Source organism: Dysidea avara, chromosome 10 (genome assembly GCF_963678975.1).
Source record: "Dysidea avara chromosome 10, odDysAvar1.4, whole genome shotgun sequence".
Lineage (NCBI taxonomy): Eukaryota > Metazoa > Porifera > Demospongiae > Dictyoceratida > Dysideidae > Dysidea > Dysidea avara.
This window is the reverse complement of record NC_089281.1, coordinates 1906522-1932655: the sequence shown is the minus strand read 5'-3', so window position 1 is coordinate 1932655 and position 26134 is coordinate 1906522. Positions and strand designations below refer to the sequence as shown.

The window sequence follows — 26134 nt, the reverse complement described above, 5'->3', positions numbered from 1 at the left end:
AAAAGTCTAATATAGCAGCATCAACTTGCAGGTTCCTGTCAATATCTTTTGCAATGTCATTAACAGTAATGAGTAGTTGAGTCTCACAGGAATGTTTTGATCTAAATCCAAACTGGTTGTCTGAAAGAATATTGTGGTCCTCCAAATGCTTCATAATTTGACTCACGATGATATGCTCCATTGTTTTACAAACTACTGAGGTGAGTGAGATAGGACGGTAGTTGCCTGGGTGAGCTTTGGAACCTTTTTTAAATATTGGGGTGACATAGGCATGCTTCCATTGTAATGGGACTTCACCAGATTCTAGTGATTGTTTGAAAATATGAGTTAGAATGGGAGATAATTCGGCAGCTGTGGCCTTCAGTACATACGGATGCAAGGAGTCAGGTCCTGGGGATTTGGATGTGTCACAGGTACTTAACAAGTCAAGTCAGAGTCACTAGACAGCAGAGCCACATCAAATGGTGCACACTAACACAATATTCACAGGTGCAGTGATGGCCGAGTGGTTAAGGCGTTGGACTTGAAATCCAATGGGGTCTCCCCATGTGAGTTCAAATCCTGCTCACTGCGTACTATTTTATTTCTCTATGATTTTTTTTTACTTTTTGACTTCACAATATATTTCTATAGACACATTCTACAAGACCATACGGAACATATCGCTCAAGCGCAACATCGTTTCCAGTGAGCGCGCATGATTAAAAAACTCACTGATTAAAGGGCGTGGCAGTCAAGTCGTGATAGTGGTGCGATTAAAAAACTCATTAATTAAAGGGTGTGGCAGCCATGACTCGCCTATCTTGACCCACTAGCAAAATGGCTGCCATGCCCTTTAATTAGTAAGTTGTTTAATCACGTGCATTCGCGAGAAACAACCTGGGTGGTCCTGTATGTGACACCCTCACACCTCAGATCAAAGGAATTATTTGTCGTGTATTCCTCTTCAGAAAAACAACTGAAATGTACACCGGTGTAACTTCAAAAGAGCAAGCCGCTTTCATCAAAGCCAGCATAGCCTTGATGTCGTTGATAACGTATAGTGGTACCTCCCTGTTTGTTTTATAAAGGCTCAGACTGAAATTAATTATGGGAATAAATTATGCTGTGAGAACTAATCAATATCATTAACAGTGAGACACACCAAAGGTGACACACCAGTGCTCTAATTAGAACAGTATCCTACAAATGCTCACGTCACTATTAAACCTTTAGTAGTATAACATTTTCAGAACTGCAGCACATGATTGTAGAATTACAGAACAGTGAAACCTGTCTGAGTAATCATTCTCTGATGCTACGTAGCTGGTTGCCATGTAAATAAGTTATGTATTCTGAAGGTTTGACAGTAAACTCAGGGTTTATCAACAGTAAACCTCCTCTGACTTCGGAGTCGGGATGTATATACATCAGTGCAAGCCATGGTCCATATCAAACGGTACGGTAGTACCGTTTAAGTAGGGATCACCTAGAAATTTCTCACACACCCCAAAATTCTACCATTAAAAATCATCCTAGAGACATTTTACACGACGAAAATCACCTTTACGGAATAGTACTAGTTCATATAATATATAATAAAACATTTACAGGTGGCCGGATATAGAATTTTTAAAATAGCTAAAACTCGAATTTTAGTCTCACTGCCTGACCACAGTCACAAGGCTAAAGGCCAAACGAAGCAGCACACAGCCACCATTTTACGCGACAATAACAAACTTACCAGTGGGATGTGCCTTTTGGGGTTCTGACGAGTATAAGACCTCTGTGCCTTGTCTTTTCTTTTATCTTCAATCAGGCTGCTTGTCTTCTTCTTTATCCAACAAATCCATATCGAGGCATTAATTTTCCATATCAACACTTTCTTTCAGCAGCATATTTAGACTAGTGCTGAAACGAATAGTAATTCTTACTATTCAAATAGTTGTGAACAAACAACCAAATATTTGATTACTCTTTAAGGTTGCACTTCTATTGAATAAGTACAGAAACCTTTTGTTAGGGAGCAAGGTAAAGCCTATAAGCTATTCATATACATCACTTCATTCACAATCTTAAGTTTCAAGACTGGCTTTTCCATCTGAATACAGTGTACAAAGTGCTAACAAATCGAATAGTGCCATACCGACTGAGTAATCAAATAATCAAATAACCGAATAATCGTTTCAGCACTAATTTAGATGCCACAGAATCATGTCAGAGCCACATTTCAGAAGCACTTCAATCCTGGCACTACTACAGAAGAGATATACTAGCTATAGATATCTGCAACTTCGCGGTTGGGTCCTGTATGTGATAGGTTCACGACCATGCCCATCAAATAAAGGTCTATATAGGCGGACTAATAGTGATAGAGTACAGAGACCATATGTACCTCTTAACAATCTAACTATTTACTTACCAGTAAACAAGATGACCTCACCCCAGCCCTTATGGGTATAGCTAGTTGCACACTCCTTGGCTGACTCGAGATATACTCTAATACAACAGTCACTCTTATACAGCAGTCATGTAAGATATTCTAATAGAACAGTCACAAGTTACACTGTAGCTAGCTCTGCTACAACAAAAAACTAAACAAACTAGTATGTTAATTTAAAAATGAAGTAGGGATCTATGCAATATAAAGTAGTGAAACAAGAGATGAATAAAGCTACTACAGCATAGCTCAATGGGAAAGTCCACATTAGCTATAACAATTATTTTGTTCAGTGCCAAAGTAGGGACTTTCCCATCGAGCTATGCTGTAATAGCATGCATGATTCATCTCTTGTTTAACTGCATAATCCCTACTTCATTTTTAAATTAACTTTTTTTTTAAATACTAGTAATATATACCATGTGTCTTAATTAACCTGCACTACACAACACACTAACAACCCATACGCACACAAATAAAACAACTTACACTTAGTTCTCCATAGTTTGGCATGGCAGACATGCTGGTTGCCTAGGGTCAGCTCAATTAAAATGGTAGTGACATTCAATTGTGGGACTTTGCTCCTTATATCCCCAGGAATTTTCCGTTCATATCAACAAACATAGGAGCAAAGTTACCTGCTGCCATCCAACATTGAAGTCTAGATGTCTATAAAATGAATCCAGTGGTTGAATTCCTACTAGCCAGGGTGATTGATTGCCCAGCATGGCAAGGCTATCAGCCTGAGCCAGTTTTGGCAATTGATCGTGCTGGTGCCCGCTGTGGGCTATTAACCTGTTAATAGGCATGACACACATTAGTGTCACGTGCTTCAAAACTGCAGGTGAGTGTATATATACGTAATATACTTAGTTGTGGTTTGAGGGCTATATGCCTCAATATACAACAAGCGGTGCATTCGAAGTTTCACATGATCATATATACGTAGTTATAAGTATACAAAAAAAATTGAAATTTTCAACTAGAGTAGGGACCATAACACATCGATAAAAAGTACTGGAGTAGTGCACGATATTAAATCACAGTAAAACAATAAGAAGTGTTATATCCCTACTGTGCTCAAGATACCATAATGGAAATGCACAGTAGGGATATAACACTTCTTATTGTTTACTGTGATTTAATATCGTACACTACTCCAGCTTATTTCAGTACTTTTTATTGATGTGCTATGGTCCCTACTCTAGTTGAAAATTTCAATTTTTTTTTATACTTGTTAACTTTCTTTGTACAATAAAATTATTATGACTGGTAAACCCACACATACCGCATCAAAAGAAAAAATGGCACCACGCACCCCAACTGTCAATTATCATCTGAAAAGTGAGATATCCACTACGCTTCGTTGTCATCTTACACAGCATTACGAATCAAGAACTATTTGAAAAGCACCTCTGAAATCAAAGTAGCCACTATGAAAAACATGGACGATTTCTGTTATGAAGGAAAGCCATCATGTGCTACTGCCAAATCAACACCTTTTGCTGTCAGCAAAGATGAATGAGATACAAAGGAGGACACTGGTAAGTCCATGAAGAATGCATTGTATGTACTGCGGTATGCCAAAAGGCACATGTCTGGCTGAAGCGACATTGAACAGTGAAAAAATCAAGCCTGTAGCCTTAGCTGTTATCGAGTTACGCTTGTCTGAAGGTATCAGTCAGTCAGTCAATAGAAAATTCCATTTAATAAATTCCATAGCAACTTGTTGGAAGCATTTCAGGTTGCTCAAAGGCTAACCAATACTGCTTCATCATCATCAGGGAAAATTGAGGCTGGTTTTTGGGTGATGTTTTTCATGGGCCATGCCCACATCTTTGTGGTCCTTACTATACACAATACTATCGTACCGTATGATAAATGAAAAAGTCGTGAGAATTTCCAACCTACAGTAAATTTTCAAGAACCCTGTATACATTGTGTCACAAAACAATTCTCCCCTACTAGAGCAGTCAAGTCAGAGTCACTAGACAACAGAGCCACATCAAATGGTATACACTAACACAATATTCACAGGTGTAGTGAATGGCTGAGTGGTTAAGGTATTGGACTTAAAATCCAATGGGTTCTCCCCACGCAGGTCCAAATCCTGCTTACTGCATATTCTTTGATTTATTATTTACTTTCAACTGTATATTTCTCAGCACAAGACTACATAGGTAGAAACACATTTACAAATTCTTACATATTGCAAAAGCTTCCCATCAATTACCAACAAGGTCTGTTAGCTCAGTTGGTAGAGCGTGGTGCTGATAACGCCAAGGTCGTGAGTTCAAGCCTCACACAGACCAGGTTTTACTTTTTTTGTTTGTTGTTTTCTGGTCCTCTCAAGTTTTCAAAAACTATTAAACTGCCAGCCTTCCACAATAAACAGATGACATCAGATGACCCACGTTAATATCCAGGCTACCATAACTGATCTACATTACACATATGACCAAAGACTGTCATGTAGTGATTGGGTGAAATTTTGGAGGTAATGGAAGGAAGAAAAACATTGAACAATGTAGTTTTGTTGGACAAGACTATAAAGACATTACATTATTTGCTCTAGAAATGGTGCTAGTGATTAGCAGTGAGATGCAGAGTATTTTTAAAAGGTATATTTTTACTGTTGGTGGTTAAAGCAATGGCATAAAATTGCTTTGAAGCTGGTAGCAAATTCCTACCAGTTTTACTGCTCTACTTTATTTTGCTGGGATAAACCTTGTTATGCACACACACATTCAGAGTTTGCACTCATACACATCTTACATCACATAACTTATCTACATAAAATTTGGAAATTGTATGTTTATGTAATAAACATGTTAGTTACTTTATTAATAAGGATCCACCACGCTACCTTAAAATTACAGTGTGCCCAGAATGCACAAAACATTTCTCCCCTATTAAGTCAAAGTCACTAGACAATAGAGCCACCTCAAATGGTGTACACTAACAGGTACAGTGGTGGCTGAGTGGTTAACAAGAAATCCAATGGGGTCTCCCCATGCAGCTTGCTGTGTACTAGAATATATATTTTTTTTCTTTTTGTAATCTTTCTTTCCTTTTCAACTTCATATAACATACACATTGTACAAGACCATAACATCTTCAACAATTTGTATATATTGTAAAGTCTTCCATCATTCATCAACAAGGTCTGTTAGCTCAGTCGGTAGAGCGTGGTGCTGATAACGCCAAGGTCGTGAGTTCAAGCCTCACACAGACCAGTTACAATTGTTCTTCTTTTGTCTGAGATTTTAAAGAAATACACTATGCTCACATGTCAGCCACTCTTTCATGTGTGACCTTCTATGTCGTTCTTCAATTTAAAAACAAAACTTTTCACTACATATACAAATTTCTTTGTTGTCATTTGATAAAATGATGTCATGGCTGGAGACAATTCAATTACATGTAGCAAGAGCATGTGGAGGTGGTACTAGTGTGTCTAGAATGAGGAGCACTAGTGTTGGGCAATATTGCCTGTTTGATAATCTAGATAATTCTTTTTAAACTGATGATTTTTGATTAAATCTCATTTTCTAGTTTACTAAAGTATACAATGTATCCCTCTGCATCAAGGGATGCAAACAAGGCCTCTATCAATCATGATGATTGTTTTATTTAATTGCCAATAAGATGTAGTTTAAATCCTTTCTGTGAAGGACAGGGCATAAAAATTATGTTCCAGCTGCACTATTGTCATGTTCCACCTGACTACAACAGCAAAATGATTTTTTGCTAATTGACAAGATGTAAAATGGATTAGTGACAAATATCTAGATTAATTGATTAATCGCCTAAGCTAGAAAACACTTGTAGCTTACAGTCAAGTCAGAGTCACTAGACAACAGAGCCACATCAAATGGTGTACACTAACACAATATTCACAGGTGCAGTGATGGCCGAGTGGTTAAGGCGTTGGACTTGAAATCCAATGGGGTCTCCCCGCGCAGGTTCAAACCCTGCTCACTGCGTACTAGTTAATTTTTCTCTTTTTTTTTTTACTTTTTGACTTCACATTTTACTTCCTATAGACACATTGTGCAAGACTACATAGAAACACACTCAAATTCTTAGATACTGTAAAACTTCCTAACATTTACTAACAAGGTCTGTTAGCTCAGTCGGTAGAGCGTGGTGCTGATAACGCCAAGGCCATGAGTTCAAGCTTCACACAGACCAGTTTTACTTTTTTTTATTTGGTTCTTGTCAAGTAATTTTCAAAAACTATTAAACTGCCAGCCTTTCATAATAACAGATGGCATCAGATGATCCACGTTAATATCTGGCTACCATTACTGATCTACATTATACACATATGACCAAAAACTGTCATGTAGTGATTAGATGAATTTTTGGAGGTAATGCAGCAAGGAAGAAAAACATAGTTTTGTTGGACAAGACAAAAAGACATTAAATTATTTGCTCTAGAAACTGGTGCTATTGTCTGTTTGTGTGCACCTGAGCCTTGGTTTCTTGTTAATAATTCTTCATACATGGGCCAGGTGCCCAGACATTTAGTAGTGTTGTGAAGCCCTTTAAATTCCAGAACTGTTAATCAAAAAAACTCTTTGAAATGGGCAAGAACAAGTGAGTTATAAGGTTTTACAAATATCCCATACATTTAGCATGGACAATTCAGGCATGCAAACATATTTACAACATGAAAACATGCTTGTTCCAGTACAAAACCATTGGGAGTGAACACATGTTCACCTCTTTGATAATACTATATTTGGCGGGCTCAGGTGAATGGTACTGACAATAATGATTAACAGTGTGATGCAGAGTATTTTAAAAATAAAAGGTATATATTAGGAATTTTAAACTAGAGTAGGGACAACGTAGTACCACGATAAAAAGCACTGAAACAATCTGGATTGGAGTAGTATGTAATGTCCAATTGTAAACAAGAAGAAGCAAATATCCCTACTGTGCTGCGGAGATTGAAACACACAGTAGGGATATTTGCTTCTTATTGTTTTACAGCAAATGGACATTACATACTACTCCAATCCAGATTGTTTCAGTACTTTTTAGCGTGGTACTACGTTGTCCCTACTCTAGTTTAAAATAATTTTTTTTATACTTGTTTGTGAACTTTTTCTGCAAGTTCATGACCACCAAACACACTGTATAGTAGTGCAAATTAACTGGATTTTGTAAACATGGGGGGGGGGGGGCACGACTCAATGTTAATCAAACTAGGGGGGCAAAAAATTGTAAATTTAAACAAGTAGAACCCAACAGCTAAAATAGGAATCTTAAATTCAATGTACACAAATCGAGCAGCTTGGCTTGTATTGATGTATTGTGAATCACCATCCCTATTACTTCTTGTTTATGCAGTTTTTTTTCAGAATCACAACTTCGATCCCTAGTACTCATGATCAGTCTTATGAAATAGCTATAGACTCTGAAAAGGCATGATCATGCAACAGGCTGTATTCACCAAACGTGTTAAATGCTTTGATCCACAACAATAAAGGCATTGAAATTATATAGCTGGAAAACCCTACCAATCTGTAAAAAGTAGTTATCTGTAGCTATTATTTAGTCTTCTCTCATGCAGATCCTTAAGGCAACTGCTCTCAATCGATCGATCATGAACGAAGGAGACACGCCCTATTTTAAATTCTTTTTTTTATGATAGAAGTTTGTTTAATATAAAAGATGATAATAAAAGAAAAGGTCTTCACACTCAAACAGTGGGCAGAGAGGCAAACTCTGCCCAATCCTGTGATGATGGAATTGTTGCCATTACAGAAGCAGCATTGCCACGTTGAACATCAATAGCAACCTTCTGGATTAAATTTCGGGTAGCTTATAAGGCATAATACGTAAATATACTGGAAGGCGGTACTGTTTTCTTACACAAATTCTTTTCCCAAAAGCCTCAGAGCTGCCTTAATTTTTGATCGCGTACAAAGGAGACACAGCCCCTTTTCAACTCAAAGGGTTACGCTATTTCTGATAGCTTACAAGGCTTGTTATGTCGATTCTTGACTGATAAACGGCTGTAGTAACCCTTAGGAAAGTGCCCGGAATGCAGTTTCAGTGATGGGCTATGGGCCACACCCCCTTCACCGATGCAAGTTGAAGAACTTGAAACAAAATTCATTGAGTAGCATTTATGTTTAATGTTTAGTTTAATACATCTTGATGCGTTTTAGTCCTGTTTTAGTCCTGTGTGTTGCTTCAAATGGCATTTCTAAAACTGCTGTGCTTTAGCTTTTATGGCTTCATGAGTGAATGGTGTCTAAAAGTCATGATTCTTGCTCTATATCTCACAATCTCCTTAGAAAGCAAAGATTTTAATACCACACAGACTTGGGTAGGAATGATTTTAAAATACGTCATATGTTTTTAGTGCTGATATCTACTTCCTGTGGGCTTTAGATGCACGAAATAAGAAGAAGAACAAGAAGAAGATGGAGATTTGGGATGATTTTGGAATTTTTTGAAAACTACCAAAACCATTTCCCTTGTGTTTTATACTTCCAGGTCAGTCTTTACAACACTAGAAGAAGATCTGGAAGGTTTTTGAAACACATCCAAAGCCTGGAAGACTGCATTTGGTGTGCGTTCTATTAGAGAGTTTTGAAAATGTTTGCCCCAATCCCTATTATGAACCACTATTGTGGTTCATGATTACGTAAAATACCAAAATGCTAGCAAAAAGTATTTTATACAAATGCACTTCTGATATGGGTTCATAGTGATATATCAGGCATGAACGATTGTATATGGTCATTAACAGATTGTTGTAACCCTTCGTGGGAAGTCCATGATTGCCATTCGTTATCATTACTTTAAGTCTAGTTTCTCTTTAACGAAACCATTTATAGTTGCGAAATTCACATCATTGTAAAGTACAGGTAAAATAGAACCTGAATATCACTTAATCCCCGGTGATCCCCACCATCAGTACAATGTACAGGACCTATTGGGCTCACGTGAAATGTTTTCTGATGTAACGAATTCTTGTACTAGTACACATGACACATGTCGTACCCCCCTGTTGTAAACAGGACTTTAACACTCATCCATATTATAGCAGCTGTACATAGAACTATTTTTTAAAATCCATTTAGCAATGTTGGTGCTAACTATTGACCAGATTTGATGTCGTTAATTTTCTTCAATTTGTCTGAAGCTATGAATCATTAAATTTGGTAAATTGGATGTGTATGTGGGAAGATTTTACAAAACCAGTCACAATATTACACAATAATTATTATAGTCAATGACAGCACTATGTACAGGTATATACAAGTAGTCAGCAAATGTGACTGGGCCTGCAAAAACAGAGCATGTGGGTACACAAAATTTGCCTATTTTTTCAAACTTTCACCACTCATAACTTTTTATTCCATTAAGCTATGACCATACATTTTCAGCCCTGCTTCAACATTTAAATGGCCTTATAACACAAGTTGCAGAATGCAATCTTTGCCGGTTAACTAAACATATAACACACCACATATAATTATTATTTCTAAAATGTGATTCACTTAGAAGTTCATCAAGTTATCTTACTAACTTTGTTTACATGGTAATAGCAGCACCAGTCTGGATAATGATCAAGTGAACAAGAGAACCAGCTAGTGCAGGAGCGAGTCTGCAGGGCTCAAAGGGTCGGAACCCCCATTTGGCAGATGCCTGACTGAGTCTAACTGCTGACAAATTTTTCTTCTCAATAAAACTAAAATCAGTTTATCAGTCAAAGAAACACTTATTACAAGACAAAACACTTACTTCTACCTTTGTTTACAGCAATAATATTTCAAATATAACTTGAAACTGCTATCTTTTGTGATAAGCACCTCTAAAAATAATTATCGTCTTTATCTTCTAAAGAAACTGTTAAAGGCTTCAGTTGCATTTCAGTGGTAAGACTTAACAGTGGTAAGACTTAACAGTGGTAAGACTTAACAGTGAAACATTGCTGCAGCTGGGAGTCTATACCATTATGAGTGGAGCCTCCTCTTTTAGAAGTCTGGATCCCAGCGCGCCTGCATGTAGAGAACAGTACCTTGGTACAGTCACAGCAAACGTTCAGAAATGCAAGTAGTTCAGTTAACTTTGCTAAAAACAAAACACTTGTCTCTGATGATATTGGAGAGCTCACTCAGCATTGCAACGTCTACAACACGTGTCCACGGGTGTACACAATGTAATACTATATTGCATAATTACAATGTTGCCACGCCCGTGAATGAAAACCCCAATATCGATGAAGAACCTTCACTGGTACAGAAGGATAAAAGGCAACACAATAGCGCATGTATTGTATGCTTATCAATATGCCAAAGGTTTCTTCTTAAGTGAATTTGAAACTAGGGATGGGCGGTATTGCATTTTTGAAGAACGGTACGGTATTAGGAAAAATACCTCGGTATCACTAAATACCTTTTAAACTTGGGTAAGTTATGATTTGCACTTATACCCACATTTTTTAAAAGAAACAAATGAAACAACAATAATATTGTGCCACAAAGTAAGTTTTGAAGTATCCCAAAAAGTAAAAACCATTGTGAATACTTCAACATGCACTCACAGCTTTGTGCTTGTCCACAGCGTAAACATGGTTGTATGAGGCTTGACTTCATGTATGTACGGTCATCACTAAACCACCAAAAATTAATTACTAAATCAAATTCGGTATTCGGTATTTTTAGAAAACCACTTCGGTATCTGAAAAATACCTTTTTAACTACTAATACCTAAATACCTCCCAACCCTATTTGAAACATTTCCGTGAAAGAAGTAGGGTTGTAGCTCTACTCAGTTTTCTGTTATGCTTGACTGAATGCATCAGGCAAGCAGTAGAAAATTCTGTCTCAATTCTGTAGCAACTTAACAAAAACATTTCGGATTGATCTGAAGGCACTTTTGGGCTTGATTTTACTCAACCAATACTGTCGTGTCGTTGTGAGGAAAAATCGAGGTAGGTTTTTGGGTGAAATTTTATCATAGGCCACACCCACACCTTCATTGTCCCTACTATACAGTACTATCGTACTGTATGATATTATTTACTCTTATGTAATGGTGGATATAATTCATAAAATTGCTTTGAAGCTGGTAGCAAATTCCTACCAGTTTGCTACTTCTTCATTCCAGCAAAATATTCAGAGTTTGCACTCATACACATCTTTATATCACATAACTTATTTACATAAAATTGGAAATTGTATATTTATTACTAAACATGTTAGTTACTTTACTAATAAGGATCCACCACGCTACCTTAAAATAACAGTGTGCCCAGAATGCACAAAACATTTCTCCCCTATTAAGTCAGAGTCACTAGACAACAGAGCCACCTCAAATGGTGTACACTAACACAAGTACAGTGGTGGCTGAGTGGTTAACAAGAAATCCAATGGGGTCTCCCCATGCAGCTTGCTGTGTACTAGAATTTTTTTTTTCTTTTGTAATCTTTTTTTTCCTTTTCAACTTCATATTACATACATTGTACAAGACTGTAACATCTTCAACAATTTGTATATATTGTAAAGTCTTCCATCATTCATCAACAAGGTCTGTTAGCTCAGTCGGTAGAGCGTGGTGCTGATAACGCCAAGGTCGTGAGTTCAAGCCTCACACAGACCAGTTACAATTGTTCTTCTTTTGTCTGAGGTTTAAAGAAATACACTATGCTCACATGTCAGCCACTCTTTCAACCATGACATGTGTGACCTTCTATATCATTTTTCAATTTTAAAAGCAGAAATTCAATGATAGATGAAATGTGGTATGGCCAAAGCTTAATTTCTTAGAGAAGTGTTAAAAACTTTTCACTACAAACTTTTTGTTAAAATGATGTCATGGCTGGACACAATTCAATTACATGTAACAAGAGCATGTGGAAGTGGTACCAGTGTTCCTAGAATGAGGAACACTAGTGTTGGGCAATATTGCCCGTTTGATAATTCTTTTAAAAATAATGATTTCTCGATATCTGGTTTTACTAAGGTATACAATGTACCCATCTGCATCAAGGGATGCAAACAAGGCCTCTGATGGTTTTTTTATCTGCCAACAAGATGTAGTTTAAATCCTTTCTCTGAAGGACAGTACATAAAAATTATGTTCCAGCTGCTCTATTGTCATGTTCCACCTGACTACTACAGCAAAATCAATTTTTTTTGCTAATTGACAAGATGTAAAATGGATTAGTGACAAATATTTCCAGATTAATTGACCAAACTAAAAAACACTTGTCACTTATACAGCAGTCAAGTCAGAGTCATTAGACAGCGCCAGAAATAAACATTTGGTATCGCGTGGTCGTATGTCCTAGCCAAACTAAATTTGCTAAGTCATTTCCAGATTTGGTTGGTCATCCTGCATCATCAGGAATACCCTTTACAACAGCTGATGAGTTTCAGTGACAGACAGGACACATGTAACACCTAGAAAAGTTTCTAACTCCACCACAACACATTTTAGGAGCCCATTTTCATATGGGCTCCTACTAAATTTTGTTAATCAAAAATGTGTGTATACTGCGTACTATAATGTATCTTACTCATGAGCTACGTGGCTACGGCAAGAACTACTACCTTCCTTTTTATCATCATCCATGTCACCAGGTATCATGGCATGTCTTCTGGTTTAGCGGTTGGCTTGTCCATGAATCCTTGTCTGATAACATTGATTTCTACTATTTCCTTCAAGATTACTATTTGAATCACTCACATGACTGTACAAGCACTAAGGCGGTAGCATCCAGCACTATTTTCAATGTGGCTTAACTGCAGTCTGCCAAAATCAGACACGTGACAAGTCACTTATGCGTGGCAGAAATCCTCTTTTCACCCTACGCCTTTGTTTTTCAAAAAGCAACACACACAGTCACAGTTTCATCCTCACTGGCTGACATGTGCACCAAAGTATTAGAACAATCCTTGCCTTAAACGTGATCCCTGCACGAAATTGCTGTGGGATCAGGCAGCTGGGATGCTGAGTATCTAATTTTGGAGTGACACTGATTGAGAGTATTGTTCATATCATTATTTGGTAATGGTAAATTGCTTTTGATTGTGTAGTTAGAGCTTTACCGTGGCTTCTGCTCTTGCTTCTGCTGATGCGGGTCAGACGTTCAGCTGAACAAGTCACCAAATGGTTGGTCGAAACGGGAATTTGCTTGAAAAATGGCCGATGGCCGACCATTATTTCTGGCACTGCTAGACAGCAGAGCCACATCAAATGGTGTACACTAACACAATATTCACAGGTGCAGTGATGGCCGAGTGGTTAAGGCGTTGGACTTGAAATCCAATGGGGTCTCCCCACGTAGGTTCAAGTCCTGCTCACTGCGTACTAGATATTTTTTTCTTTTCTTATTACTTTTTGACTTCACATTTTATTTTCTATAGACACATTGTGCAAGACCATATAGAAACACACTCAAATTCTTAGATACTGTAAAACTTCCTAACATTTACTAACAAGGTCTGTTAGCTCAGTCGGTAGAGCGTGGTGCTGATAACGCCAAGGTCGTGAGTTCAAGCCTCACACAGACCAGTTATACTTTTTTTTTTTTTTAATCCTGTCAAGTTTTCAAGAACTGCTGCCAGCCACTCTGAACCCATGCAACCTTCAATAGAAGAGCTGAACTATATGCACTTAGAAAATGGTATGCATAAAATCCTTTGATCTTTTCGAGATAATGAGGTCTTTAGCCTTGGGTTTTTAAAGATAGGTCTCTAACTATTACTTAGTAGTATGATGTTGGTGCCTCATATGAAGAAGATTATTATTCAGTATGGTAGTACTGTATATTAGGGATCACAAAGGTTTGCACTATCTCACAAAAAATATTGATCAGAAACCACCTCGCAATACCTTCATGGCACCTTGGCAGTATTGGTTAACCTCAAAAGTGCCTTCATTACTACCCTAAAGGTTTCAATAGGTTGCTACAAACAGCTGACTGACTTACTGATTGACTGAAGACGAGCATAACTCAATAACAGCTGAGGCTACAGTTTTTACTGCTAGACATTGCTTCAGTGGCATACCACAGTATGTACAATGCACGCATCATGTTGTTCTCCTTTGTGTCCCATTTATCTTTGCTGACAGCCCAAGGTGTCGATTCATGGTAGCATGTGATGGCTTCCCTACGTTTGTAACGGAAATCATCCATATTTTCCATAGTAACTGAGTTGATTGTAGAGATGCCTCTTCATTTGCATTGCTGTGTAACAGGCTGAACATAACTCTTATATGTCTATGATCCCTTGTACTTGTTTGTAACATATATGACCGATTAGATAAACCCATGCATACCACGTTAAATGAAAGAATGGTTTTGTCAAAGACGTACACCAACTATCAATTACGTGAAGTGGCCATTATGCTTTGTTTTCAGTGTAGTGAAACAAGGGAGGTCGTCTATACCTGCATAACAATAATAGAACAATCTTCAGGAATCCGTAATTAATGCATTTTAAATCTTTACTATCTAATTCATAACTATAGTGTGCTTTCTATACTCACTATTGAGGTCTTGCACAGTAATAAAATATAATAACAAACCCGTATTCGTGTAATTGTTACACACTGTTAGTTTTTTTGTTGTATCTTTGTGGTCTGTACCTCGATTTCTTTCAAACCACAAAAGGTTTGAGGTTCAATAGTTAAACCATCCACATACCGATTTTCAGCTTCATCCCATAAGAAGTTTACCCTGTAGGTGTGACAACATATTGGTGTTATTTTTGTGAATAATCGCTAAAATATAATAACTCCTTGGCTGCTTATCATATTCCGGCCAAACTTAGGACCACGATGTACCTTTATACGCCACTTCTGTGTGCCAAATTTCAAGGCAATCAGATATTGTGTTCACATGTTATGGCAGTTTTTGTAAGTGTGTGAAAAGACGAAGAAAAAATGAAACTAAGCTAATTTGTTAAGTCTCATATCTCAAGAATACTTGAAGCGATTTTGCTAAAATCTGGGTTGTGGAGTACTGAAGTTGGTGGGCGTGTCCACAGCAAAACTTGTGCTGTTTCGTAAAGGTGGCACAGATCTATGAATACATGAAAATTGCATTTTCTTCCTGTTAATATACTCACGGTGTTGTGTGCTGGCTTCTTACGCCGTACGACACACTACTGTGTGTCTTGATAATGATCAATATAATAAGATAGTATATTAATTTAAAAATGAAGTAGGATCCAAGCAATAAATAGTAGTGAAACAAGAGATGGATGATGGCTTACAGCATAGCTCGGTGGGAAATGGCATGAACATGCCAATGTAGGGATTTTTATGCCAAAATGTAGTGATTTTCCCACCGAGCTTTTAAATTATTTTTAATATACTAGTTTGTTTGGTTTTTTGTTATAGCATACAGTGTGACTGTTCTATTAGGGTGACGGCTGTATCAAGTCGGTCTTTCACTACTAGGGGTGTGTCACTATTTCATTGTGCTAGCGTACAAATAGGCCAATAATAACGGGGGGTGTCATCGTGATAGATTGTTAAGAGGTGCGATCTCGGTGCTCGATCATTATTAATTAACTAAGATTGCATCAATTAATTAATAGGCGTGGCATTGAACCTATTGTTAAAATACAGGCATCTAGTGAGCATAAACACTTGAATAAGTTTGCAGTGTCTAAGTATGCTGCTCAATGAAATTGTTGATAGCAACAATTAATGCCTCAATATGGTTTTATTGCATGGAGAAGGAAGAAGACTAGCCTGACTGAAGATAAAAGGAAAGACAAGGTGCAGAGGGCACACACTTGTCGGAACCCCAAAGGGCACATCCCACTGGTGAGTTTGTTATTGTGGCGTAAAATGGTGGCCGTGCATTGCTTTGTTTTGTTTGCCCTCCAGCCTTGCAACTGTGGTCGGTCGGTCGGTCAGGCAGGCAGGCAGGCAGGCAGACTAAAATGCCGAGTTTTAGCGATTATATATTTGAAATTCTATATCTGGCCACCTATTAGTGTTTTCTTGTTTTTAATGCCATATTTGATGTTAGATGGACTAATATTATTCCGTAAAGATGATCTTCTATGCATAAGATGTCTCTAGGATGATTTTTTGACGGTAGAATTTTAGGCAGCACACATCTTTTTGGGGGGAGATCCCTATTTAAACAGTAGTACTGTACTGTTAGCAGCATGCTCAAGAATTTTTGACGGTGAACGACTATCATGCCATACACAAGTAGGGGTAACAAATACAGCTCAGACTATAACTCACCACATGAACTACAAATGGGGCTCCTCCATTCCAGTTACTCTGTTATACACGTATAGGAATTCATCATTCTGGAGAAACTCTCGTAACTAGTCTACTTTTTACGAATCACACTTTCTATGCATACCTACAATACATTTGTAAGTAAGAAAACATCATATTCACTGCAAGATAACTTGTCAATGAATTGTACATGAAATGTTAAAGGAGTCATGGTCCATGAAAATGTGTTTCATGTAAATTTTCTGGGTAGTTTTTTTCCCATGAATTTATACAGAAATTTGCATGAAAAATATCCTGTCCATGAAATGTTAACGTTTCATACATCGGAAACTATGAACATTCTATGAATCCATAAGGAATTCCATATGAAACAGCAGCTTATTTCATGGACAAAAAATCTAGTAGTGGTTTTTATTAGAATGTTTTTGGTCGTAATTCAACCCTGTACAAATAAATGTATGTCTGTAACGGAAGTGGATACCACGAATAAGTCATGATGCCTTACAAATCTTCAAAAACAGCTGAAAATATAATTAATACTACATAACTTTGTAGCAAGCTTTGTGGTGAACAAACACGACTATCTTACCTTGTTTGTAATCTTTGTGTGGCAGAGATCCACATAATATAACACAAGTGTTCACTGCAGTATGTAGGTGGTTGTTGTCTTATAATCTGATTACATCTTTCACAATGTAAGCCCCACTGTTGATATGTAGCACTGCTGTGAGCTGCTAGTTGAGGCATGATGATAATTGCTACATGGTAGCTAGCAATAAGGCTGATGGACTGCTGTACAATCACTAACTTTGTACCAACAGTACATGATAAGGCTCTATTATTCTTTTATTATATGTGAAAAACATTATTTATTATGAGCACATATTTATTAAAGCAATTCACCAGGCTTGCGTGAGGTTTTTGCACAAGTGTATCACATAGTGATCAATAGATGACATCATGTGTGACATTCATTAAAAAAAAAAACAGTCTCAGAGGACAGAGAATTGCAGCACATGATTGTAGAATCACAGTACAGTGAAGCCTGTCTGAATAATTCTGTCACATCTTTCTCTGATGCTGCTATGCAGGTAGCTGGTGCCATGCACACAAATGACATATTTGAAGGTTAGTGTTTGACCTTGTCACCTACTGTAGTCTGTGGGACATTAAACTAAACACTTAATAATGGTGTAGCCAGAGATTTTAAAGAAATAATTCTACAAGAACCTTTCGCAGTTAAAACTTAAAAGACATTGTTAGAGAGTAGGGACAGTAGAGAAGGTTAAACAGCGGACGAACTAACTTTAGTTATGACAGTTATACAACTTGTTTGGATGACACTCTGGTTGAGGTTTGGAGCTCTGAGATAAATGTGACTGTTCTATTAAAGTAAATTAGAGTATCTCAATCTTTAGTTACAAACACTGACTAACCTCCCTTTCATTGCCTATGCTAGAGAGCAAATATTCTCAAAATTCCACATACCAGTAGACGTGGCCCCAAGATGTCCACAGTGTTGTGTGATATTTTGTAAACTGCTGATCAATTATTGCACACCTTATTATCATCATACAATAAATTATCACGATATTTAAATCTACATGAAGCCATGGTAATAAATTATTATCAAATGTAGTGCTTACATACGAAAAGTAGCAGTACAAAGCAACACAGTCCCACCTAACCTATTGGAAGTCCCATTAAAGAAAATAACTATAGCAACACTGTCTTGAACATCATTGTCCAATAAAGTTTGTATAAAAGTCCTATACAATCATGTATCACAGTGCATCACTAAATGGAGAATTATGGTCTTATTACACATTGACACTTCTCCCCTAATAGAACAGTCAAGTCAGAGTCATTAGACAACAGAGCCACATCAAATGGTGTACACTAACACAATATTCACAGGTGCAGTGATGGCTGAGTAGTTGAGGTTTAGACCCTGTTCATTACGTACTAGATTTTTATAGACATCTTCATTATAGTATTTACTCATATTGTAAAATTCTTACCAACATTTACAACAAGGTCTGTTAGCTCAGTTGGTGGAGCGTGGTGCTGATAACGCCAAGGTCGTGAGTTCAAGCCTCACACAGACCAGTTATAATTGTTTTTCTCTAAAATTTTTAATGTCAGACATGCTCAGTGCATGGACAGGTTAACTGTGAGGTAAAGGGATACAAGGCTCAATAATGGACTAATGTTATAGGCTTGATTTACAGTATCTGTTCCCAAGATATGCCTGATCACCAACCATGTACTGTACAATGCATGCGTCACAACTCCCTTTTGTATCATATTTCTCTTTGCTGCACATTTCACTTTGCTTGCAGTACAAAATATCATTTTGCATTTTTTAATTTTTTTATTATATAATCAATTTTGCATTTTTTTAGGAAAGCAAAAACATACATGCGTCAATAATATTGCATGGCCAATTTCAGTTATACTTTAACAGTGGATTGGCCATACACATTAAATTTTATGTAAATATACAGCATGCACTACATATAGTATATACAAGGATTACATAGCGAAATTGGTACTCAGAACAACATGTATATTGGGTGACCAGACTGGAGCAACTTATTACAAGACTCACTGTGGGCTGATGTGATAGTGTGGATGAAGGGTGGTCATAAGGGTATGACCATGTGTGTTGATGGTGATGTAGTCAGAACAATGATACTCCACTGTCCTATGATGACCAATGCCATGGTGAATGACCAGAAACTGGACCTAAGCAGAGAACACTTAAACATCATTGGAACTATATCAAAAGGACACCCTGAAATGTGGACACCTTGATAATGACACTTGTCCGTGATCCCATTTGTATAAGCGTACACACATTTAGACCCCTGAAATCAGGACAACTTGCTAATAAGGACACCTTTTTTGATAATCAGGATACTTGTCCATGGTCCCATTTGTATTAGTGTACACCGTAGATCCCTAAAATCAGGACACCTCAGTAATACAGACACTTCCAAGGTGTTTAGATTAGAGGGTTTCCACTGCAACAATGAAATGCTAGGTTAATATTAATAGCAACAACCCACCATGACGATTACACTATCGTAACGTTTACTTCCACTGTATTAGCTACTGCACTATTGCATGTTATGTATGTGTACCTCATGTTTCTATTCAAAATGCTTAAATTCATATAGAGGAACCTCAATAAAACTTTCATGATAATATGTCACCTTAGAATTCGCAGTACACAACAGATGAAAGAATCGAGCCACATTCTTTGCACAGGTCCATCCACTCAAACCAAATAACGGCAGCTACACATAGCAAAGGAATAATTTCATACCAAATTCAGACATTACTTCCACAAAGAAGTCAGCTGATATAAGGGATCAAATTACAAAATTATTGTATTAAAGTACATTCAGTGGTCCAACACAACAACTCACTTGCAACTTGATATAAATTCCACTGAAAGAATATGGCTTTGATAAAGTCCCTGTGCTAGCTGCAGTGATGTTAATATCACCATTGTGGTCCAGTGTTCCAATGTAGCACCCTGCAACAATGCCATTGACACAATTCTGAAACTCCAGCTGTAATGTGGTAGTATGGAAGTGTGAAGCTAGTCTTTGGACAGCTTGAAGGCTGCCTAAACGTTATAACAAATTGTTATTATTATTATACACAGTAAAATCGATCCGGGTCTTACAGATTTGGTGCAGTAGCTGGTTAGATGGCTCCAAAGAAGCGGGGTTCAATTCAAGGGTCACTGCAAACAAAAGATCAAAGGACTTTTTAAAAACGAGCCGCGGTGTGTTATTTAGTGGACTAAGGTAACATAATATCTTACATTCAACAGTCGTGTGTAACTGATCCGGTGTTTCAGCCAGCTGTGCTTGAAGTTTTGTATTTGTCAAGGTATCGAGTCGTTTGCGGTGAAGCAGTAAAAAGGTGGCCACCTGTGAGACTACACTACACACGATATTAGCGAGGTGAGAATTAACTAACTTCAAATATCCCGATACATGCTGATGTCTCCATTGAGCGGTCAGTATAGTTTAAGTGGAGCCATTTCTCAAGCGTTCGGTCTACTCTTGGAATTTAGAATGTATTAAAAAATGTCGCGTAGTTCCGACTTTTGGCAATTTTGTGTTCAGACCAATTGTCTAGTTTTTGTTCGCTTGAATGTTTTTTGTTCATCGTGTTTTTAATTTCTTGCCAATTTGTGGTGTACGTTATATAAAGAAAACTGATGGTAGTTTTTGGAAGAAAACATCTGGATATCACGTGATAGTATACGGAACAAGTCACGGGATCTTGACACACTTTGTGGTAGGGACGTTGTTTAGTGAGCCGGTGTCCTCGCGTGGCGATCTGTACCGCGATTAATAACGATGGTAATGTATTCCTTGTTCCCAGTGTTGCGCCGAGTGTGTTGGATGTCTTGTGATAGTTTTTATAAGCGATTTATCATGTTTATCTTGGTAGGCGGAGGAACCGCCATATCTGCAAGTCGGTACTGAAGTGAGCGCCAAATACAAGGGCGCCTTCTGCGAGGCAAAGATAAAAGCTGTGAAAATACTCGTAAAGTGTAGGGTGAGTTCGTATAGTTAAGTTGCATATTTTTAAGTAATTCACGTTTTATCAAATGTTTTGGGGGGAACAGGTGTTAGTGTAATTGTTTTGAGACAGTACATATTGTTGACACTTCAAGTGAAAACTTGTTCTTGTCAGAGACTGATAAAAAAAAAAAAACTTAACCTTCTTGTGAAGGCCAGTATCCAAAATATTTTTAATTAAACCGTACAAAAGACATGGATGTGATGCCTTAAAGAAATCATACTAGATCATGTGGAGTCTTGTACACTACATACCAGGTGTCTGTAATGTGACTATCCCATTTATCTGTGAGGCTGCGTTAAGTTACATGTGACCATATTTGGGTAGCCATAATTGCCCATTAGAGATTTTGGTGGTATTAAAGTTGTATTCATTGTTGACCTGTTACACCTGGAGCAATGTTATGATTTAGTGTTGCCATTCATCAACTATCTTATGTGTTACCTGATTCCCTCTTTCATTTAACTTGTATAGGTACTTCAGTTGGTGATGTAACACCACGAATATTGTTGGCTCTGTGAGCTTACCATTTATGGTCTTCATAGCAGTTGTATATGCTCTTTTGTACATAAAAATTTTGAGGTTTTCTAAAGTGTCGTGTCTGTATTAATGTATAAAGAAATTCAATTATAATGGGCTAAAGTTGTTTGAATAACAATGCAAGATGCTGTGTGTATGATGATAAAATGCTGGTAGTTAAATAGTGTTTGGCTGTTAGAAAGTTTGTCCAAGTGAGTGGTAAATGATATATTACAATGGCTGCCATAGGAAATGTGAAACTTCTGGGCTGTATATAGGTTACCTGGTGTTATTGTTATTGTCAATATTTAGAGGAGATGTGATTGATTTTTTGAATGTAACACCTTGCCGAAACATTTATAGGTTCGTAATAAACCATCTTTTTAAGTTCTTGTAGAACTGGGTTGTGTAAGTGCCTGTCCAGGAAGCTATTGAGAAATACATTTATGGTTCTTATGTTTTGGGGCATAGTAAAGTACACGGGTAGGAGAAAGTGGACATGTTTACTCACTAATTGCATTGTTCTGCTTGGTACTTCGCACAGCCTCAATAGTCATAATACAAAGTAGTTAACTTGATAATTAGATCAAGCTTCATACAAGCTTTGCGATAGCACATTTGTTTGATTTTCAAAACCCTTCAGTTTAAACAGAGTATAGATGTGTCTCCATTACAAAATCACTTTAATAAAATAGTCAACACATTTCATGTTGATACTATTGTCAGGAAATGAACTCTACTGGAAATGGCACAAGCTGCCGATAGTGGAGATATTGGGCTATGTGTGCACCCCGATGTATCTTTTGCCGTGGCTCAATTTGTTGTTAGTGAAAATTTTGATCTTGAATTTTTCTGTTAGAAGATTCTGTACGATTACAAAAATTACAAGTGTAAGAAAATGTTATATTTGAGTAGGGATTATAGAAATAAAAGCAAGGATTCATCTATACCTGCAACTATATTTAATTCCTACTTCAGTCATCTACAGAGTAAAGCCATAGGGAATAAATGTCTACTAGTATAGCCGCAGGTGTAGATGACCTCCCTTGTTTCATTACGACAGTTGACAAAAAGACACATCTCAGACCAAAGTGACGTTGGACAGTGAAGAAATCAAGCCTGTAGCATTAACCCATAGTCAAGTTATGCTTGGCTGAAGGCATCAGTTAGTTAGTTGGACAGTTAGTTAATAGAAAATTCAGTTAAAATGAAATTCCATAGAAACTTGTTGGAAGGGATTGGGGTCGAATTGAATACTTTAGTTATGTTTAACCAATACTGCTAAACTGTTATGAAGGAAAAGTGAGGTTGGTTTTTGGAGGTGAGAAAGCCTAAACCTCCATGATCCCTACTACACAGTACAGTACTGTACTATCATTTCTTCCTTTCTACATCATACAGTATGGCAGTACTGTGTATTAGGGATCATGGAGGTTTGGGTCTTTCTGGCCAAAAAAATCACCCAAAACCAGCTTCACAATACCATCCTGGTGCCTTGGCAGTATTGGTTAGGTATAATCAAGCCCAAAAAGTGCCTTCAGTACAACCCTAAATGCTTCCAATAGATTGTTGCATTTTTTTAAAAAATTATCAATAGAATTTTCTACTGCCTGCCTGCCTGCCTGCCTGATGCCTTCAGACAAGTGTACTCGATAACAGCTAAAGCTACGGGATTGACTTTCACTGTTTGACATTGCTGCGTTGCTTCATCCCGAGACTTGCCTTTTGGCATACCGCAGAATGTGCAATGCATGCATCATAGACTTACCTACCTTTGTCCTCCTTTGTGTCCCATTTCTTTTTGCTGACTGCCCAAGGTGTCGATTAGTGGTAGCGTGGTGCATGGCTTCCCTATGTTTGTAAACGGAAGTCGTCCGTATTTTCCATGGTGACTGTATTGATTGTAGAGGTGCTTCTGATATTGTTCTTCATTGGTAGTGCTGTGTAATGGGCTGAACATAGCTAACAGGGCGAAGCATACTGACCACTTCATTTTGGAGTCAGTAATTGATAACTGGGACGAAAACATTAACTCTGGTGCCATCCTTTCTTTGATGCAGTATTCACGGGTTAGCCAGTTATAATAATGTTACAAAAAAGTGTTAACAAACAAGTATTAGGAAGTTTAAGTTTGACCAGGGATCATAGGAAAAAAGTAGGGAAACAAGGAAGGTTGCCTACACCTTCAGATATACTAGTGAACGTTTAATCCCTAATTCAGTCATGGGGAGTGAAGTGGGGATTAAACATTCATATATAATATAATATATGTGTCTGCAGGTGTAGGTTCCTCCCTTGTGTCCCTACTTTTTTTCCCGTGATCCCTAATCAAACTTTAAATTCCTAATTTGTTATGGACTAGCCTTTCAATATTAACTGTTCCGGGGCACTTGAGGACACCTACGTAATCCAGACACTTAGTTAAGGTCCCAAAGAATCCCTTAGTACATAATCTAACCTGGAGAATCTGGATACCTTGATAACCAGTACACTGTTGCGTTATATTGTACAGTTTGTTTGTGTCTATAGTTAAAATAACATCATTAATTAATACTCACAGGTACTAATTAACACACTTGTCAACTAAAGCTGTTAAAAGAAACAAGACTATGAAAGCAAAGAAAAGGATTGGATATTTTTATACCATATTGCGTGTTAGTAGCATGGCTTCATTTGTGCCCCCCCCCCCCCCCCCCCCCCTTCTGTTCCCCTTAAAGTTAAAGTCTCAGAATTAAATGCAATAATTGTGTAATAATGTGTATTTTTTTCAGGTACAGTAGCTGCATGAGAACTGTACCTGAGAATACAGTAATAATTTCTGGTCATTCTCAGCTATATATATATATATGCCTGAGAATACACCAGAAGCAATCTAAGATAGTCTAAAAATCCCAGACATATGTTTGCTTATATACACAAACCATCGTACCCCCTTACTTTCATAAAAACCTTTTTCATCCCCCCCCCCCTGAGTAATGATATTATATTGTATTGTAGTTCAGGTCAGTGCAGTTTGAGTTTGTTAATGCATGTCGAAATTATAGATTTGTAATGACCGACAATTATGACAATAAAATTACTACCTGGATATAATCACTGCCGGTATTTCCACAGGTCAACTACGGTAAGGGTAATCTAGCTACTATCAACAATGATATGATAAAGGGAAGCTTGAAGGTATGATTACTACAATTACAATAGGCATACAATAATGTCCATTGTATGGTAGCCGGGGTCAAGAGTTGAGGCTAAACATTCAGATGGTACCTACCACTCTGCTACTATAATAAGAGTAACTGATGCTAGTGTTTATACTGTTGGTGAGTATACATGTGTTGTAGTATGTCTTCTTAACCCTTTGGCCCCAAACACCACTGTAGTGGCTTTGGTTCTTAAAACGAAAGCATATTTTACGAAAAATATGCATTTTGACATACAAACTTGGACTCCTGTTACTCCATGTAGGGACCACCTATTCCTTTGGTGGGGTTTGCAGCATTAAACTACTCATGAAGGATAGATCTATACAACATCATATAACTTCTACTAACCTTATTATTCCATCTCTCCTTTGTGACAGGTAGTATCATCGTAACCATCGTCTTAAAAATGGCCGAAAATTCTTTTCAAATGCAGATTCGCCTTACATCACACTCAATCGTGCTACGATGCTCGGATAAAGCTTAGGATAATATCCGTTAACTGCAGAGTAGTATGGTCCAAACCGTATATTCATAGGATATTTTGTTTACAAGATATATGCGTTTGAATGCATGCGTGTAACAAGAGCCACTATAGTGGCGTTCGCGAACTTTTTTATTAACTTAGGGGCCAAAGGGTTATTAATTATTAATTAATTAATTTAATTAATTAAAAAGACTCGGTAAAGTACAAATACTTTATAAAAGTGTTTTTGTTGCAGACATTTTGAAGGGAGAACATGTGAGACCTCTTTATTCTGGTCTGAATGTATTTTACATGTGCTTATCTTAATAGATTAATGTGAAATGTTAGGTCTTTACTGTATATCTGAGCCAGTAATGTTTGCTGAAGAATTTTTCACAACAACATTATGTTTGTTCCTATTAATTTTCATGAAATCTTTCATTTGCCTTCAATGCCATAGTTACAACAAAGCAAAAATTACCCTGTGAAATGACCAGATTTGGGGGGGCCTTTGAATTGTCATCACATTTCATGGATTACTTGATGAATGGGGATTTGAGTGATAAAACAAAGGAAGTACTAAAGAACATTGTTTCGAACAAGACACTGATTTTTAAAATGCGCTACTTATTCGATATATACACAGCCCTAACTTCCACATACTTCAGTGCGCATAAA

The 26134-nt window shown here is 37.3% G+C and overlaps 2 protein-coding genes and 10 non-coding genes across 14 annotated transcripts in view; 11 read left to right on the top strand and 1 right to left on the bottom strand.

Annotated features, from left to right (window-relative positions):
- LOC136236282 (uncharacterized) overlaps nucleotides 1-20822 on the bottom strand; it is a 32847-nt gene extending 12025 nt beyond the window's left edge. The window contains exons 1-6 of the mRNA XM_066026420.1: nucleotides 20660-20822; nucleotides 20502-20610; nucleotides 20361-20420; nucleotides 20098-20300; nucleotides 19882-19965; nucleotides 19275-19411 (exon numbers count right to left, since the gene is read on the bottom strand). Coding sequence (XP_065882492.1) covers nucleotides 19275-19411; nucleotides 19882-19965; nucleotides 20098-20300; nucleotides 20361-20420; nucleotides 20502-20610; nucleotides 20660-20692 — 626 coding nt within the window. The 5' untranslated portion in view covers nucleotides 20693-20822. The remainder of the gene's footprint in view (nucleotides 1-19274; nucleotides 19412-19881; nucleotides 19966-20097; nucleotides 20301-20360; nucleotides 20421-20501; nucleotides 20611-20659) is intronic.
- Trnas-uga (transfer RNA serine (anticodon UGA)) lies at nucleotides 492-573 on the top strand. Its single transcript has one exon. It is a non-coding gene; the product is annotated as a tRNA-Ser (tRNA).
- Trnal-uaa (transfer RNA leucine (anticodon UAA)) lies at nucleotides 4459-4541 on the top strand. The gene has a single exon. It is a non-coding gene; the product is annotated as a tRNA-Leu (tRNA).
- On the top strand, nucleotides 4659-4731 carry Trnai-gau (transfer RNA isoleucine (anticodon GAU)). Its single transcript has one exon. It is a non-coding gene; the product is annotated as a tRNA-Ile (tRNA).
- Nucleotides 5583-5655, top strand: Trnai-gau (transfer RNA isoleucine (anticodon GAU)). The gene has a single exon. It is a non-coding gene; the product is annotated as a tRNA-Ile (tRNA).
- On the top strand, nucleotides 6324-6405 carry Trnas-uga (transfer RNA serine (anticodon UGA)). Its single transcript has one exon. It is a non-coding gene; the product is annotated as a tRNA-Ser (tRNA).
- Nucleotides 6541-6613, top strand: Trnai-gau (transfer RNA isoleucine (anticodon GAU)). The gene has a single exon. It is a non-coding gene; the product is annotated as a tRNA-Ile (tRNA).
- Nucleotides 11977-12049, top strand: Trnai-gau (transfer RNA isoleucine (anticodon GAU)). Its single transcript has one exon. It is a non-coding gene; the product is annotated as a tRNA-Ile (tRNA).
- Trnas-uga (transfer RNA serine (anticodon UGA)) lies at nucleotides 13679-13760 on the top strand. The gene has a single exon. It is a non-coding gene; the product is annotated as a tRNA-Ser (tRNA).
- On the top strand, nucleotides 13894-13966 carry Trnai-gau (transfer RNA isoleucine (anticodon GAU)). The gene has a single exon. It is a non-coding gene; the product is annotated as a tRNA-Ile (tRNA).
- Trnai-gau (transfer RNA isoleucine (anticodon GAU)) lies at nucleotides 18700-18772 on the top strand. The gene has a single exon. It is a non-coding gene; the product is annotated as a tRNA-Ile (tRNA).
- Nucleotides 20534-26134, top strand: part of LOC136236279 (AT-rich interactive domain-containing protein 4B-like) — a 31889-nt gene continuing 26288 nt past the window's right edge. The window contains exons 1-4 of one of the 3 annotated variants that reach the window (XM_066026418.1): nucleotides 20556-20643; nucleotides 21140-21247; nucleotides 24905-24967; nucleotides 25020-25110. In XM_066026418.1, the coding sequence (XP_065882490.1) occupies nucleotides 24947-24967; nucleotides 25020-25110 (112 nt within the window). In that variant the 5' untranslated portion in view covers nucleotides 20556-20643; nucleotides 21140-21247; nucleotides 24905-24946. Of the gene's footprint in view, nucleotides 20644-20916; nucleotides 21049-21139; nucleotides 21248-24904; nucleotides 24968-25019; nucleotides 25111-26134 lie in introns of those variants that run through there. The other 2 variants (XM_066026417.1, XM_066026419.1) reach the window with 2 other exon arrangements.